Genomic DNA, 15,900 nt, shown 5'->3' on the forward strand with positions numbered 1-15,900 from the left:
CCCGCTGGGTGATGGGGAGTGGGGGGGGGTTGAGTTGGGGTGTCGGTCAGTCCCATGGGGAGAGCCTGGTGGAGCGGGCAGCCTCCATAGGCTGCTCCTAACCCCCCTCCCACCCCCCAGGACAGATTGGGTTCTATGCACCTTTCCCAGCCCCCCCCCCCCGCTCCGTGCCGGGCCGGTTAGCTATTAACCTGCCGTGAGCCCCCGGGCCGGGGGAGGGCGTGCGCGCAGCTCCCAGCCCCTACAGCGGCGACTCCCCCCCACTCCGCTCCCCTACCCCCCTCTGCCTCCCTTATCAGCAATTCAGATTGCATGCAAATCTCGGGGCTTTCTTCCAGGGGCAAAGCAGGGGACACAGCGTTTCTCCCCGACCGCTGCTTGGGAGTGGGGAGAGAGAGGGAGAGAGGGAGAGATATCTCCTCCTTCTTCTCCACCTCCTCCTCCTCCTCTCGGGATTTTCCTCCCCGCCTCCCTCTCTCTCTCTCTCTCTTTCTTTCCTCCTTTTCACCTCCTGGAACAAAAGTAGCCCTTCTCTCCTCGCTCGGCCCGACCCGCTTTGTGCAGCGGGGACGCGGGGGGCTGCGAGCGATGGGGGGGTCGGGGGCGGCCGCGACCCTGGCGCTGGGTTTAGCGCTGGGGTTGGCCCTGGGCGGGTGGGCGAACTGCCCCGAACGGGAGCTGCAGCGCCGGGAGGAGGAGGCCAACGTGGTGCTTACCGGAACGGTGGAGGAGATCATGAACGTGGATCCCGTGCACCACACCTACTCGTGCAAGGTGAGGGGGTTTGGGCTATGGAGAGAGGGGGGCGGGGGGTTGTGTGGAGGAGGGGGTTTGTCCGTCGTCCTTCTCCCCCCCCCCCCCCCTTTCAATCCCTCCGACGAAGCTCGGGGGAAACTTTGGGCTCGTTCGCGTGCGGGAGCATGTGGTTTTTATTGTCTAAATGAGAGCTTTGGGGTGTAATTAGGTATTTTTAGACTGCGGGAGGCTCGCCCCGGCGCGGCCCCGCCAGCTGTTTCGAGGGGGGGAATCACTCAGGGTTGCTTTTTATGGGCATTTCCCTCCGTTCAGCGATGTGGAGCCCATTCCCAACTTCGTGCTGCGAGAAGGTGCCGGCGTTGGGAACGCGGCTCTCCGGCTGCTGCTGCAGCATCCCGAGTTCCTCCGGCTCCAGCTATTGTTTAACCACGGCTCTGGCCTCTGGCTACGGTTTTCCCCCCCCTCCCCTAAGCTGAGAGTCGGTGAAGTACTGAACAACCTGAAATACCATCCGCCTGCCTGTCAGAAAACGTGCTGCGTGGCTTAACCCTTCCTGGGGCAGAATGCTGCCTGCGAGGACTTGCCGCTGTGCTGCGTGGCTTTGCTCTCACCTCCCGGTCCCCTTTTCCCATCCTTAAACTGCGGTTCCTCCCCGCAGTCAAACCTATGGGGGGGGGGGAGGGGGGGGACTTGTGGGGCGATTCCCAGCTGTTGGGAGAGCTCCGGGCCGGGTTAACTTCAAAACACGGAATTAGCCTTTATTCTAGAGGGGCTCTCAGCTTTAGAAACTAGTTGAAAAGCTTCTCTCTCTGTCCAGCTGGTGCCTGCTGCTCGCTGCTTTGCTTGCACGGCTCTGCCCCTTGCCATGCTGCCGCAGGGGACAATCTGTACTCCTGTAAATCAGCTCACAGCACCTTCCCCCCCCCCCCCACCCTCCCCTCCTCAGGCTTGTTCAGGGACCGTATGTTTGCAAAGTGTCTGGCACATCCTGGGTGCTAGGTGGAAAATGAATAAGCTGCTGCTGTGAGCAGCTTGGGGCGCATATGGCCGGCTGGCTGCAGCCACCTGATGCTGGGCTGCCATGCATGGAGGCAGGAGGTGCTCAGCTGATAGGTTGCTCTCCTGCTCTGGGTCCATAGCAAGGTGTCTGCTTGGTGTGAAGTCCAGGCTTCATCTGGATGTGGGGAAACTGTTCTGCCTGTGCTCCTGTCCTGCTTTTGGGAGTAAAGCAGAAGGCAGGTGGGGGCTGCATGGGGAGAGGATGCTGCTGAGCTCTGTGCTATTCATCCAAGGTTAAGCATAGGGTTTTGTTGGGGTTGCAGCAATGTTGAAAGGCCAGAGCTCAACCCAACCAGCCTGAAAAAGAAACTGAAAGGAGAGAAGCCTTTTGCCAGCCGTGTGAAGGTGCCCATCCCATCGCGGTGGCAGCGCTCACCCGGTCACGCTGTGACGTTTGTGCTTCCCTTAAAGCAGTGGTTCCTCACTTAATGACAGCATTGCTCGTCCCTGTGCCTCGTTCGAATGATGTACTCACAAAGCTTTTTCCTTACGAATGCTCTGAAATGGGATTTGGGGTGGCACGAGGATCTGGCAAGCCGATCAATGGCCATCTCTCCAAGCGGTGTGCCTGGGGAGGACGTCACGCTGCTAACTGTTCTTCAGACCCCGAGGTTGCCTCCAAATACCACCGCTATCTGTTGTCAGGTTCTCCTTTATCTGCACAGGAAACACAAGGGCCAGGCGTGCGCTGGGATCCCACTGGGGCTGGGTGGTCTGTGAGCAGCAGGCGCAGCCCCTTGCAGCGGCATTAGAGCCTTGTTCTTCCTAGTCAAACTCGAAACCCTCCCAGCTCAAGCCTTTGATATACGAAGATAAGCACATTACGACTCGGAGGAGAAATGTGAGGCTAATGTTAGATAAACACCCCCAAAATAGCTACCAGCCATTCAGTTGCTAGCAGAGGAGATTAATAATTTGGAGTTCTGTTAGTCTCCTTTTCCTCCAACTGAAGCTTGCTAATGTGCCCCTTCACCCAGGGATGGGCTTGGCACGGCAGCAGAGCTTTGCTCCTCACTGCAGCCCTTGATATGATGTCTGTGAAGTTTGCTCCTATTTATGGGGCAAGCCTGGGTCCTCCACCTGCTATAGAAAGTGCTGGGGAGGATGTGGGTCCTGTTTGGGACAATGGAGCTTGTATATTGGGGGAGGATGGGTGGATGTGGGATGGGGGGGAGGCAGCCTCAGTGCTCTGTTAGCTCCTGCACAAAGCTGCTCGAGTTCCACCCTTTTGCTTTTGACCCAGGAGTGGCACTTCTCACCTTCCCAGCTTCCCTAGGAGCCCTTAGCTGGCATTTCTTAGCATTCACCTGTGCAGGTGGTCCCATGTCCTGCTGGGGAGATGGACCCCGTGGCTAATCTGCAAATCCTTTGACTCCTTGGTTCTGTCCCACACTCAAAACACACTCGTGCAAAGATCTGCCCGAATAAAGTCTTTGCTGTTCTCTCTCCACCTCCCTGCAGCTGCAAGGAGTCTCGTAAAACAGCCTTAATCCGCTGCTTTATGTGCTTTTTGGTGGGAAGGGTGAACAGGCTGCCATAGGGAAGGGACCTTCTGGAACCCAGCTCCTGCCTCCTCACTTCTCTCTCCCTTTTCTGACCCCCTTCCTTGATGTAGCCAGTGAGTCACTGGTATAACAAGGTCTTAATTGCATGTGATGATGAATGGGATGCCCTACAGGTAACCGCTCGGGCTTTGGTGCCTTCACATCCATTCATTACAGAGGATGAGGCTGCGGAGAGAGCTGGTGGACTCTGATGTTGCTTGCAATGCTGCAGCCTGGCTCTGTGAGCTCTGACTACAACAACCTCGCTAATTAACTCCAATTACCATCTGCTTCACGAGAGGGGCTCGGCTTCAGCCCTTCTTCCCCATAGACCCAGCTGTGAAAGCTCCCGGCTGTATGCAGGAGCCTCGGGGCGTGCTCTCCTCTTGCCTCTCTTTCAGTTTCTTCCTTTCTTTCCCTTTTTGTTTCCTTGGTGTTCCTGGCTTTTTCACCCTGGCTGCTTCTTTCTGCACCTCACCTTGTTGCAGCCTGAGCGTGCCCTGCGGCTGCTGCGGAGGAAGAGGAGGTGGGGCTGGGAGGAAGGTGTCTTGACTTGACTGTGGGGCGAAGAGCAACCACTGGGAGCTGAGCTGCTGTGGGCAGGCAGGAGGGGAGAGAGTGGCTTGCAAGCAAAGCTGTGCTCCCAGCACCCTGCATCACCTGGGGTGCTGTCATTGCAGGTGTCCCTGCAAGGGTTTCTTGGAGGTGTGCAATACAGTGACCCTTCTGCTCCTTGCCTTCTTTGTACGGTTGCTCTCTTCAAGTGCATGCCTGCATGTCTCCTCTGGAGAGAGGCTGGAGAGCCTCCTTAGCACGCAGCACCTCCCCTGCCCCGTGTCTGGCATGCTGTGCTGGGCTGAAGTGCTCTCTGGGCAGCTAAGGAATGCGGGGCCCAGGGATGCATGGATGGGAGGTGGTGGCTGTTACAGCATGCTACGAGCACCTGAGGCTTTCCTCCCCATTGGGAATGAATGGGGTCACATCTCTTGGTTGTTACATCAACCTTTTCCTGGTCAGGCACTGGCACAGGCTGCCAGGCCATGGTGTGGAGTTACTGTCCCTGGAGGTGTTCAGCAGATGTGGCACTGAGGGATGTGGTCAGTGGGCACAGTGGGGTGGGTTGGACTGTTTGATCTTAGTGGTCTTTTCCAGTCTTAATGGTCCTGTGACTTTCACATAGCACGTTATCTGTGATGTCCCTCAAGGGTTTGCTGGGAAGCAGCAGCTTATCTGGAGCCCTGATAAGGGAGGGGTATTGATACAGCCAGCCCTAAGGGAAGGGAACGGGCCAGCTCATGGTATCCTTTGTGCTGGGGTCCTTGGGTGTGTTTGCACTGAGTGGGGGGGGGGAGAAGGTGGGAAGAAGCTGGAGAACCCATGAGGGAGCCCTTGGGTGATGGAAAGGGTGATGCACTGGGTGTGATTTGGGCAGAAATAAGGTGTGCTTTAGCCTTGTCTACATATTGATGACGTTGGCTCTGCTGGAAGACTCAGCCAGCCTGAGTTGCCCCAGAGCATCCCATGGTGGCATGGTAAAAACCAACCAAGGAGGTGCCAGCTGTCCCTGGTTGTGTCCAAGGCGAGATCTCAAATGTTCTTTCTCCTTCTTCTTCAAGGTGAGAGTGTGGCGTTACCTGAAGGGCAAAGACATCGTCACCCACGAGATCCTCTTGGATGGTGGCAACAAAGTGGTCATCGGTGGCTTCGGGGACCCCTTAATCTGTGACAACCAAGTGTCTACTGGGGACACACGGATTTTCTTTGTCAACCCTGCCCCGCAGTACATGTGGCCTGCCCACCGCAACGAGCTGATGCTCAACTCCAGCCTGATGCGGATCACGCTGCGTAACCTGGAGGAGGTGGAGCACTGCGTGGAAGGTGAGGCTCTGCTGCAACCCCCAGCTGATGGGTCACGGTGCTGCTGGTGGCCATGTGGGTTGGCTGTGCTTTTTCTTGTTGAATCAGAGAATTCTTGGGTTGGAAGGGACCCTAAGAGGTCATCGGGTCCAACTCGTTGCCTTTGGGGTGTTGTGTGGTGTTGGCCTTGTTGCCAGAAGTTGATTCATGTTGCTTTAGCTCCAGATGAAATGTAGGTTATTGGTGTCCTTTGCAAAGGGATGTGAGGAGCCATCTGAGTTCTCCTGGGGCTGAAGCAAGGTCTCCTTGCTGCTTCCATGGTGAAGCCAAGTCATGGGCAAGCTGAGCAATCTGGGGTGTGAGTTGTACTTTGGAATTGTTGCTGTGTAGAATAAGGCTTTCATGGAGAGGGCATGCCCAACAACAGGAAAACACCTCTGCACCATCCCAACATCTGTTGGCTTATTGCTTCCTCCCCTTGTGCTCATCCTGTTCCAGCAATGAGCTCTGGGCTTCGAGGGGGAACAGAGTGCCCCAAAAGCCCTTTGGGGTCCGAGCACGTCCTGCAAGCAGATGAGTAAACAAGGGAAGGAATGCAGGAATTCTGCACGGACAACAAATAAACACAGGCAGGCTCCCTCCTCCTCTCGGGATGTGCAGAGCAGAGGCCATAACCCCTTCCTCCAGCTGTGAATGCATACAGAGGTGAACGACCGAGCTGGGGCTGGGAAGGAGCTGTTTCAGCAGAGGGGCTCTGAGAGGCACCGTCTCAAGTGGCTTTTGCAAGTGGTTGATATGCTGAGGGCTGTCTAGCTAGAGATGCATTTAGTGTTGCACTTAAAAGGCATCAGCTCTAGTGGAGGGAGTGGGAAGAGAAAGGAGAGCGTGTGTGTGGTGTGTTTTGTTGGCTTTTCTTTTTTGTTTAAACCTGAGCAAACTTTGGGAAGAATTCTGCCCTCACCTTGCTGTCTGTGTTCTTTGGCACGCTCTCTTTGCACACACTTGCATGCACGCCATGCTGGGCTGGCTGAGTTCGGTGCTTCCCATTTCTGTTGAAGGATGTTGTCCCTTCAGGCCCCTGGAAGATAAATGATCTGATTTCTCCTCTTAGTATATAAACTTCAACGCCAAATTTATCTGGGACCCGTGCCTGCTTCCTCCTTCTGTGGGGGAAGGCTCTGAGTTGCTCTGCATTGACGTAGTGCTGGTTGCATCCCCATCATGGAGACGCATCCCTCAGCCCTTCTTGTTGGATGCAGAGCTGCCCATTCCCCGCAGCCATGCAGGTGTCCCAGTGTTGGTGCTTCATGCTATGAGCGATGTGTCTGTCTGTAGCACGTCCTCTGATGCAACACCTTAGGAAGAATTTGCTCCATGACCTGTTGTGTCAGAGCTGGGCTTGTTTGAACTTTCTCCTTGCTGTGTGCCGAAATGACCGGTCCATGGCGTGAGAGGTGGGTTTGTTTTTCCTCCCTGTAATGTTGACAAACTGACCTAATGACAGGCCGAAATACCTCCTGGGAGTCCCCTTCTCTCTGAAGATGGCTTGACGTTTTGCTTCCTTTAATTAAGGATGATGGCTCAGTTGGGATGCTGTGGTAAGGGGATGGGTGAGGGCTGAACCACGGCCTATGGGCGTCTCACCATGCATGGTGAACCCAGTGCCCCAGCATGGTGGAGATCTGCTCAAAGTGCTTGTAGGAAGGGGCAATCCCAAAGCAACCTGGAGCTATTCATGGCTCAGGTTGGTCAAGATGAGAGGAGAGGCAGCAACTCTTGTGTATCAGTGCCTCAATGAAGCCACCATTCTGGTCATACCCATTCTCCAAGTCTTGGTCATTGTATGGGTGCCAACATCATGGCTGTAGACAGATCAACCCTTGCAATAACTTGGTTTTCTATAAGCTGTACCCAAACCTGTGACCCCTCTTGGTTTGTGAAAGTGATTCTTGACTTGATAGGTACAAAACCAGCCATGAGAACCTGTTCCCGTCACCCTGGGAACCATCTCAGAGCTCTCAAGCTGAGGATTTTAGCTCTGAGACTTGTTTCCCATCAACTCCCTATAGGAAGGTTCAAAGCAATGCTACTCTTGAGTCGAAAAAACAAACCTTGGAGTGCTTTTGCAGAAAGAATTGGAGGAATGGCAGCAGCTGAATGGAAAAAAACATGAATGTTTTGAGATTCTTCATCTCCTGTTGCTCCAGCCTGGAAAAATCTTTGAGATCAAAATCTTTCCTTAAGCTTAAAAAAAAGGGGAGTTCAAACTGGGCCACCTCTGGGCTGCAGCTCAAGTTGGAGTTAAGGCATTGCCGTATTGTGTGTTGCTTGTAATGCAGCTCCGCGTTGAGAAAATGAACATTGGTGTGCATGGTGTGGGAGGGGCAGCGCTGACTCCACGCTGAGCTGTCTGGGTGGAAGGAAGTGCAGATTAAAGTTGTGTTAGGGCCCTGGTTAATGAGAACCCAGGGCTGCTTTTAAATAGCGCCTTGCTCGCGGCACGGTTTGCATGAGCCTGGGTGCAATTGCCCCAGTGAGGATTGTTTTGTTTGGAGCTCTGGGTGGACCTTGAACCTCCTGGGAAAAGCCATGTGTGACGCACTGTGGGGTGGAAGCTGATAGCCTTGGGCACGGGGAGCCCACGTGGATGCAGGAGGACGTCCCATTGGTGGCACTGAATCCTCATTCCAGCCAGCACATGGACGAGAAACTCCTTGCCTTGTGCCTCAGATGTGAGAAAGGGTGCACAGAGTGGGGTTTTGTTGAGCATTGTGGTTGGGATGGATCCATTTCTCATGGTGAGGCAGCCCATTGGTGATGCTGGGCCTCCCAATGTTTGCCATCCCAGCAGTGGGCAATGCTGGGCCTCCCAATGGGTAACATCCCACCGATGGGCAATGCTGGCCCTTCCAATGGGAGATATCCCAACTCTGGTGACCCTCAGCATGTCCTATGTCCCACCTGGTTGTCCCAGTGCTGTTGTGTGATGTCTATGGGTTCATCCCTCTGTTTCCTCCCCTCCATGCAGATGCCTGTAATCACAGTAGCTGCTCTGGCACACGTTCAGGATGCAGTGTGCTGCAGATGCTCCATATGTTTAAAAGCGTCACTTAGCTCTTATTAAAATCCATATTACAGCCAGTCCAGAACTCTCCTGGCTTTTCATCTCTTTGGCAACCCCGTTAATTACTCTCATTCAAGAGCTGCATCCAGCCTCAGCTCGCCCATGTTTTCACCCTGTGATAACTTGATTTTGCTTTCCTTCCCCTCTTTGTTCCTGCAATACACTTGTGCTTTATGGAGTGGAATCCCACCGTGGTCTGGGGGGGACTCATAGCCTGCATGGAATTCTTCTCCTCTCTTCCAGCCCTCTTCTCTCCATGGCAATCCTCACAGTTGCTGCCCTTCTCCTTCACTTTATTCTATGCTCAGAGGTTTCTATTGGGCTGGGCAGCGGGGCTGCCTTGAAAGCCCCTCTCAAAGCATCGCTGCCCACTCCGTTTTGTCATCTTCCTGCTTGCTCCTATTCTGCCCTCCCTTTCTTTTTTAGCTCTGTGCAGAACTGAGACGTTTTGTTCTTGTAAAGCAACCCATGCAAAATTCCCTTTTCAGGCTCCTTCCAGGGGCTGTAAGCAGTGCGCAGTGGGGAGCTGCTGGCACAGCTCTGCCTTAGGTGATGCAGGCTGTGGTCGCTTCCCATGCTCTGGTCTCATTGCAACCCTTCCCCACCCTGTGCCTATTTCTTTTCAATGCATCCCTGGCACTGTTTGTGTGAGGAGAGGGAGCTGGGGAGGCTCAGTGTGTGGGTTTGTGCTTTTTATTTCCCCCTCCTCTCTTCTTGGTTCTGTTTTGAATTGAAGATAATGAGAACAGCATCAACACCTCTGTCTCGGGGCAAAGAAGTTCGCCAGCAGCTGTAAGAGTGCAAGAAACAGAGAGGGGGGAGAACACAGTGCTGTAAAACAGTGGGGCCTCTCCTGTCCCCTCTCCTTGGGATGCAGCAAGGGGTCAGCAGGATGGGCTGAGCCCTGATGATGGGAACATACGGAGCACGATGTCGTCCCCGTGCTTAAGAACAGGGAGCAGCTCCCCTCCTCTGATTGCATGGTAGTAATGCGAAACATCCCTTGGGTTTATGGCAGTAGCTGAGGGAGTCGATTTGTTTAGCAAATTCCTATGGAATTTTAATCTGGTGTGGGAGGCTACTGCTCTGGGAAGGCTCCGGCCCCGATCTGAGCACGTCCTGCTGCATTGCTCTGCGGGTGTCTGGGCAGCAGCACAGCCTGCATCTCCCAATCTGCACTTTGGGCTCTGGCTGTGTGCTCCTGGTGCTGTGCCATGGCTTGGAGTGGTTTGCTGCTCCTTACAGCTGGGAGCAGTCCTCTTGGATCCAAGCAAACAGCCCCTCCTGCACTTCCAGCTCCCCGGAATCACTTTTATTTTGATGAGCAAAAAGAAAATGGGGCTCGAGTGCTTTCGATGATTTATACCTAATTTCAGCTACTTTCAGTCTGGCTGCAGCACAGCCTTCCAAAGGCTTTTATTTGCTCCTAATTCATACTCCCTGTGAGTCCTGCATCTGCCTGGCTCCTGCTCATCCACCTTGCAGACCATGGCAAGCCTTAACCAGCGTGATGGGGTGGGCCCTGTTGCTTCTTCCCACCTCTTCTATGCTTCTATTCTACTTTTTCCTCCCCATTTTTCTCCCTGGATGTGGAGGCTGGGAGCAAACTCCACTCCCCAGAGGATGCAGTGCTGTCCTGATGGGCTCTGAGTGTTCTTTTGCTCCCTGATGTTGGAGCGCTGCTCTCTGGCTTTCAGGGATGTTAATTAGCTGATGTGAGCAGAGGGCTGGCTGTGCCACAGCCTCGTTGATTTGTGGGTGATAACCAATTAAAGCATGGGGAATGGAGATGCTGAGGAGCCAATCTCTCTCAGTTAGAGCGAGTTCACACCTCCAAGCATCAATCCTGCAGTGCAGCTCATCCCTTCTGGTGCTCAGGTGCAGTACCAAGCTGTCCTGCAGCACCCTGGTACTCCCAGCACTCTGCATCCCCAGGCAGCAGAGCAGCATCCCTAGGGCTGTGGGTTTAGGCACGGCGCTGCTTGCCAGCCCCATCCTCCTGCCAAGCTGCGATTGCCTTGGCTTTGGCACTGCATTCTGTGGCCAAGAAGAGCCCTATCTCTCTCTCGTCTCTGGGAGAAGACAACCCATGCTCTGGGGCCTTGAATGCAGGTACCTCTGTTAAACCAAGGGATGGCTGCTCTACTGGGGAAGCATCAGTGTGTAGGGTGGGATAGAAGAGATCAGGGTGGGCACCCTGAATGCCTTCCTGCTTGCACCTCCTCACCCTGCTGTGGGCTGCTTGCAATCCATTGGGCTGATCCTGCAGTTGATCACGGGCTGCAGGGAGCGTTTCTTCTACCAATGGGTGTTGTCAAAACACTTCCAGAGCTGTACTTTGCAGAAGGTGACCCAGGGTTACCTTTCGGTGTTGGGAACTGTGCTTCCCCAGGTGAGCAATCTCCCCCCAGATTTAATAAACAGCCCCAATTTGCATGGCTCAGGGAGCAGCTGGCAGGGGTGGGTACGGGCACTGACATTGAATCAGTGCTTTGGAGCTGCCAGCTTTGTGCTGTATCAGGATGGCAAAGCATGGAAGCTGCCCCAGGGCGCTGTGAGGAATGGGTCTTTCTGTGCCCCTTCCTATGGCACCTCTGTCCCAAAGCTGTCCCCTTGTCCCCTGTGTGTCTCCCCCCCTTGCCTTACACCTTTCTGCTCAATAAACCTTAATCCTCTCCCAGCCCTGGGCGGGTGGCCAGGGCCTGCATTCCGCTCATAGCTCAGCCAGGTACACCCGGATAAGCTGCTGAGTGCGGGGGGAGAAGCATAGGGATGGGGGCTTGGGAGCATGTGGGGTCACTGCCATGGGTTTGTGGTGCTGGGGGGCAGTGTTAGCATGGGGTGGTGGCTGTGGGTCCTCTGCTGGGTCCTTGCAGAGCTCAGTCTTCATGGTGGGGGTCTTGGGGCAAAACCACATCCTCAACTCTTGGATGCTGGGGGCGAGCTGGTGGCTTGACCCTATAGTGGTTTCTGATGCTGTAGGGTCAGAACTGGGTTCTTGGTTGTTGTCTATGCAAATGGTGTCAGTTGGGCTGTAGGAGCAATTTGGGTTTGGCGAGAGGCTGCATTTAGGGCAGCTGTGCTCTCGGGGAGTTATTTCTCTGCTTAATGTATCCATCTCCTGCTTCTCGCAGCCTCCCTTGTAGCTCTGGGCTGCCTGTTTATGCAGCAATAAAATCCCTGAGCAAATTGTTTGAACTGATGCTGTTTATCTAAGAGATAAAGTGGGATCAGCAGCAGCGCCTGGCAGTGGTGCAGGGAGGCTCAGCCCTAGGGAGCAGCTCCAGCCCCATGAAGGTGAGCATCCCGTCCCCGCTATTCCCAGCACCGCTGCATTCCTGGGCAATGAGGTTGACTGAAAGCAATGGCAAGGGGACACTTTGTCACTCGATGACGTAGCCCTGGCTAGGGAGAGACCTCTCCCCATAGGTTGCATCAGTCTCCGGGGCGTGTTCCTGTGCCCTTTGGGTAAGTCCCCATCCTGGGTGCCAAATTCCTGCATGGGGGATGCTTGGGATGGGGGAGGGAAATGTCTGCTCTCTGTATGGGGACACTGAAGTTTGGAGTGCTGGTGTGCAGACCAGGGGGAGGTGTGCTTGTGTTGGAGGCTCAGCCCTTGGTCAGCTCTGCCTCTCCTTAAACATCTGCTGTGGGCAGCAGGACGTGACCCAGGCAGACCTTGGTCTTCCAGCCTCATTCCCTAAGGCTTGCAAGGGGAAATTAAGCAGCAGCACCCACATTTGCATGCTCCAGGTTTGGTGAGAGGTGGGCACAAAGCTGGGTTCTTGCACCAGAGCTGCAAATATCCCCTTTTGGGATATCCTGGTGTGCAATGGGGAGTGCAACAGCTGCACAGCTGCCTGTGCTTGCAAGCTTCCTCCTTGCAGGGTGGGTGAATGGCTTCCCCAGTGCAGGGCTAGGCAGGCTGCTGTGCTGCACTAACTTGCCCAAGAAGCTGCTTTATTATTATTATTATTCATTTTTCCTGTTGTTTTTTCCTTCCCTTTTCCCCCTTTCAGTTGTGCCTGTGCTGCCCGGTGCCACTGGCCGTAGGTGCAGTGGTTGGGTAGGGTAAGGCCAGTTGCAAGGCCCTTTGTCAAAGCAGGTGGAGAGGTGTTGGGAAGCTTCATTCCTGCAAAGGAATTGGGGAGGGAAGGGCCAAATAGCAAGCGTGCATCTGTGCCTGGTCTCCTATTAGCTATCAGTTAGCTTTCACTGCCAGCCCTGCTCTGTCTCTGCCAATACGTCCCCCCCAGAAGCATGAGCTGTACCTTGAGCTATTGCTTAGTTGCAACACTCCTTTTTGGCCAAGACAGGAGCCACCAACGCGTGGTGCAGAGCTGGAGATCAGAGCCAAACCCTTTGCTGCCAGCTGTGGGGTTGCATTCTGCTTGATAGGTGCACAGCGCCCCAGGGCTGCTGGGTGCTCAGTTAAGGGAAGGGCCGTCCTGCCAAGAGGACAAGGCAGAATGCAGCAGGAGGATGGATTGCTTGGACCCCAACCTGGGTGGGGAGAGGGGGAGACATGAGGAATGCACGCAGGGCAAGTGCAGCTCCTCCTTCTCCTCTGTGTGTGCTGTATGCTTTCCATTTTGCAACCTGCCATGGCACGCGCCGTGGTCAGGTGGCTGCCGTGCGGCGGAGCTCTGCCAGGCTGGAATGCCAGCAATGCATCCCCGTGTGCATCAGGAGCTCTCGGACACCGCTGGAGCATGTCTGGGAGGGTGGGGAAGGGCCATGCAGGCAGCAGCTCTCCATGAGGGTGTGGGGAAGGCTGCTGGGGAGCAGCTGCCCGCCCTGCTGCACTGCTTGTGGGAACTTGCGCTGGGGTTGCAAAGCGCTCAGGCTTTGCAGTGGGGAAGGGTGGGGGGTTCCCAAGCAGGATTGCAGCAGTGCAGTGGAAAATTCAGCTCTGCTGTCCTGATTCTGCTGGTTTAGAGTTCCTTCTCCTTGTAGCTTGTGTGATAAGGTTTGAATCTCTTTCTAGTGTTATTTTCCACTGACAACCAGGTTGGGATGGCACCATGCACAGCGCCGTGCTGCTCCATAGGGAAGCAAGTGGTACAGCTGGGATGTTTTGCCTTGAAGGATGCTAAGGGATGCTCCATGTCCCTGGGGGCATTTCATTGCAAGCAGCACGATGCCAGCTCTGCTCACAGCTCATCCTCATAGGGCTGCACTGCTGGGACTGAATCTTTGGAGGTTTGGCAGCTCAGATGCTCGCCCTGTGATGGATGCAGTGTTGGTGGTACCTTCTATGTGTGCTCCCTGGGTGTTGTGGTTGCTGCTGGGAGATGGAGCCCAGCGTTTTCAGCTCCTGTGCTGGTTTGTTGTTGCTTCTGCTTTGTGGAAACCATGTGAGCAGTGGTGCTGGTTTCAAACTGGGGCAGCCTGTCCCACCCATCTGTAACGTGCTGGTGTGGTGCCATAAAGGGCAGTAGTGGAAAACATCATCTGTAATGTGCTGATTCCATGGACCCCATGCGATCCCTTCCATGGGTATGAAATGCTTTCCCTCTTTATCTCCCGGATGTATCCTGGCGTGAAGTTTGTTGCTTTTCTTTTATCTCCCATAGTCCATCTTAGGTGTGGAGATGCCCAGTGGAACATCAAAGCTTCTCCCACCCGTTTCTATGGGGAAGTACACATCAGAGCTGAGCCCAGGTGGGAGCTCCCAGCATCTCTGTCCTGCTCCAAACACAGCCAGCAGTGCTGGATGCAGGCAGACAGTGGCTGATGTGCTTCATGCTCATGAGAAACCTTGCTCGCTGCACTCAGGGTTGCTGGCTGGAACCCAGTTCCCAGGCACCGAAACAGGAGGGAATCTAAAGAAACCCAGGCTGGGATTGTTTTTCTAGACTGATAATTCCTCCCAGACAGCTCTGTCAGACTCTTAGCCAGCTGGACTTGCACTTTCTTTGCTCAAGGGAATTACTTTTAAGCTGCACAGCACTGCTGGAAGTACAGCCGGGCTGCAAGCGGTGCTTCTGCAACCTCCCTGCAGATCTATATGTTGGTGGCAGGGATATGCAGTTGGGTGCTCTGCTTGCAACATCTGCATTGAGATACAGAAAGAGCAGGGCGGGATGGTGGGAGAAAATGTGCCATACCCAGCCCAGGCGTGGGAACCTTTGGAACAGTCCCCGGAAATCCCATATACTCCTGCAGGCGGATGACGGGAAGCAGCAGCGTGGGCTGCAGTTCTGCCCTGTGAACCCAAGCAGTGAGTGCAGCCCTTGGGGAGCCCCCAGCCACTGTCACAATAAGGGAAAGTATTGCTCCAGGCTCCTTCAGGGTCCGGCTCCTTCACGCCTGTGTACTCAGATTCTCCCTACTCCATCCTGCATGCTTGGTGACCCCGTGGCAGCTGATGTTTACAGGAGGACAGGGTTGAAAGGAGCTGGCACTTGCTTGAAGCCTGCCTTGGATTAAAGGCTTTCCCTTCATGCTGAATCTGGCGTGTCTTATGTGTTAGCATGGTGCATTTTTGCCTTAGGAGAGGGGCTGGAAACTGGCCATTGGAATGCTGTCCTGTGAGAGGAGCTGTGCCCATGGACATCATTGAATCTATGATTAGTGCTATAGCAGCTCTGAGTCTAATAGGGTGATGGGAGAAGTGGGCATCTCTTGGTTCCGCAGTGTGGGAGTTTGGGAGCTGCCTGCTGAATACGTGGGTTCTGCGTGGTTCTTAATGACCATAAGGGATGGATAATTAGCTCTGTGAGCCCGTTATGACCGCGTCTTCAACCCATGGGTGCCTCGCAGGGGGTGGTGGAAGCTTCACACCCATCCTGGTGCCAACTCTGCTGCTGAGCTCATGGCAGCCCCCCCAGTTCAGACAGATGGTCTGCAACGCGCCGGGGGTGTCAGCACACAGCAGTCATTGTTTGCAGGCAGCAAGCTGCCTACGTGCGAATCAACACCCAAAATTCAACGGAGTTTGTACAGATGGAGCGCTGGGAATCCATCAGCAATGCAAGGATGTGCACAGAAGGGGATGGCTCCAATTGAGGACCTGCTGGTGCCGAGCCGTGCGGTCCTGCAGCTCTTGGCTTAGTGGGATGCTCTGTGCCTGCAGCTCACCCAGCACGCCGGTGGCCGTGTGCCCTGCCTTGGCCGAGCAGAGAGGGATGCATTCCTCTGCCCTGACTTCAAAGCTTGTTGCTGCATATACAGAGCCCAGCCGCCTTGGCAACCCCGGGCGGGTGGCAGCAGCTGCCTGCTGCAGCTCCATTGGGCACTCGCTGCCCTTTTGGCTGTGCCCATTTCATCCCCACCATGGCACGCACCCCTCTTCCTGCAGCCTGCTGCCCCAGATCCCTTTGTTTCTACCCACTTGGATGTCTCTCAGCATCCTCAGGGTTGCAGTGCCCCGCTGTGATTTCTCCCCTGGTTTAAGCAGTGTGATCTCAGGGCTGTGTGCTGGAGACCCTGCTGGAGAGCTTAGGATTTTCCAGCCCTGGCTGCTCAGCCCAGCCTTTTCTGAGCCATCCAGGTGACTTAGCCCCATGCTGGGAGTGGTGCTGCAGCTCTATTAGGAGATTAAAGCGTGCCATTAGG

The 15,900-nt window shown here is 54.8% G+C and overlaps 1 protein-coding gene across 4 annotated transcripts in view; it reads left to right on the forward strand.

Annotated features, from left to right (window-relative positions):
• Positions 1-307: 307 nt before the first annotated feature.
• The window catches only part of AGRN (agrin), a 61,206-nt gene continuing 45,613 nt past the window's right edge, over positions 308-15,900 (forward strand). For all 4 annotated transcript variants that reach the window (XM_072354052.1, XM_072354053.1, XM_072354054.1 and 1 more), the window contains exons 1-2: positions 308-774; positions 4,976-5,237. In XM_072354052.1, the coding sequence (XP_072210153.1) occupies positions 313-774; positions 4,976-5,237 (724 nt within the window). In that variant the 5' untranslated portion in view covers positions 308-312. The remainder of the gene's footprint in view (positions 775-4,975; positions 5,238-15,900) is intronic.

Source organism: Excalfactoria chinensis, chromosome 20 (assembly GCF_039878825.1).
Source record: "Excalfactoria chinensis isolate bCotChi1 chromosome 20, bCotChi1.hap2, whole genome shotgun sequence".
NCBI classification, from domain to species: Eukaryota; Metazoa; Chordata; class Aves; order Galliformes; family Phasianidae; genus Excalfactoria; species Excalfactoria chinensis.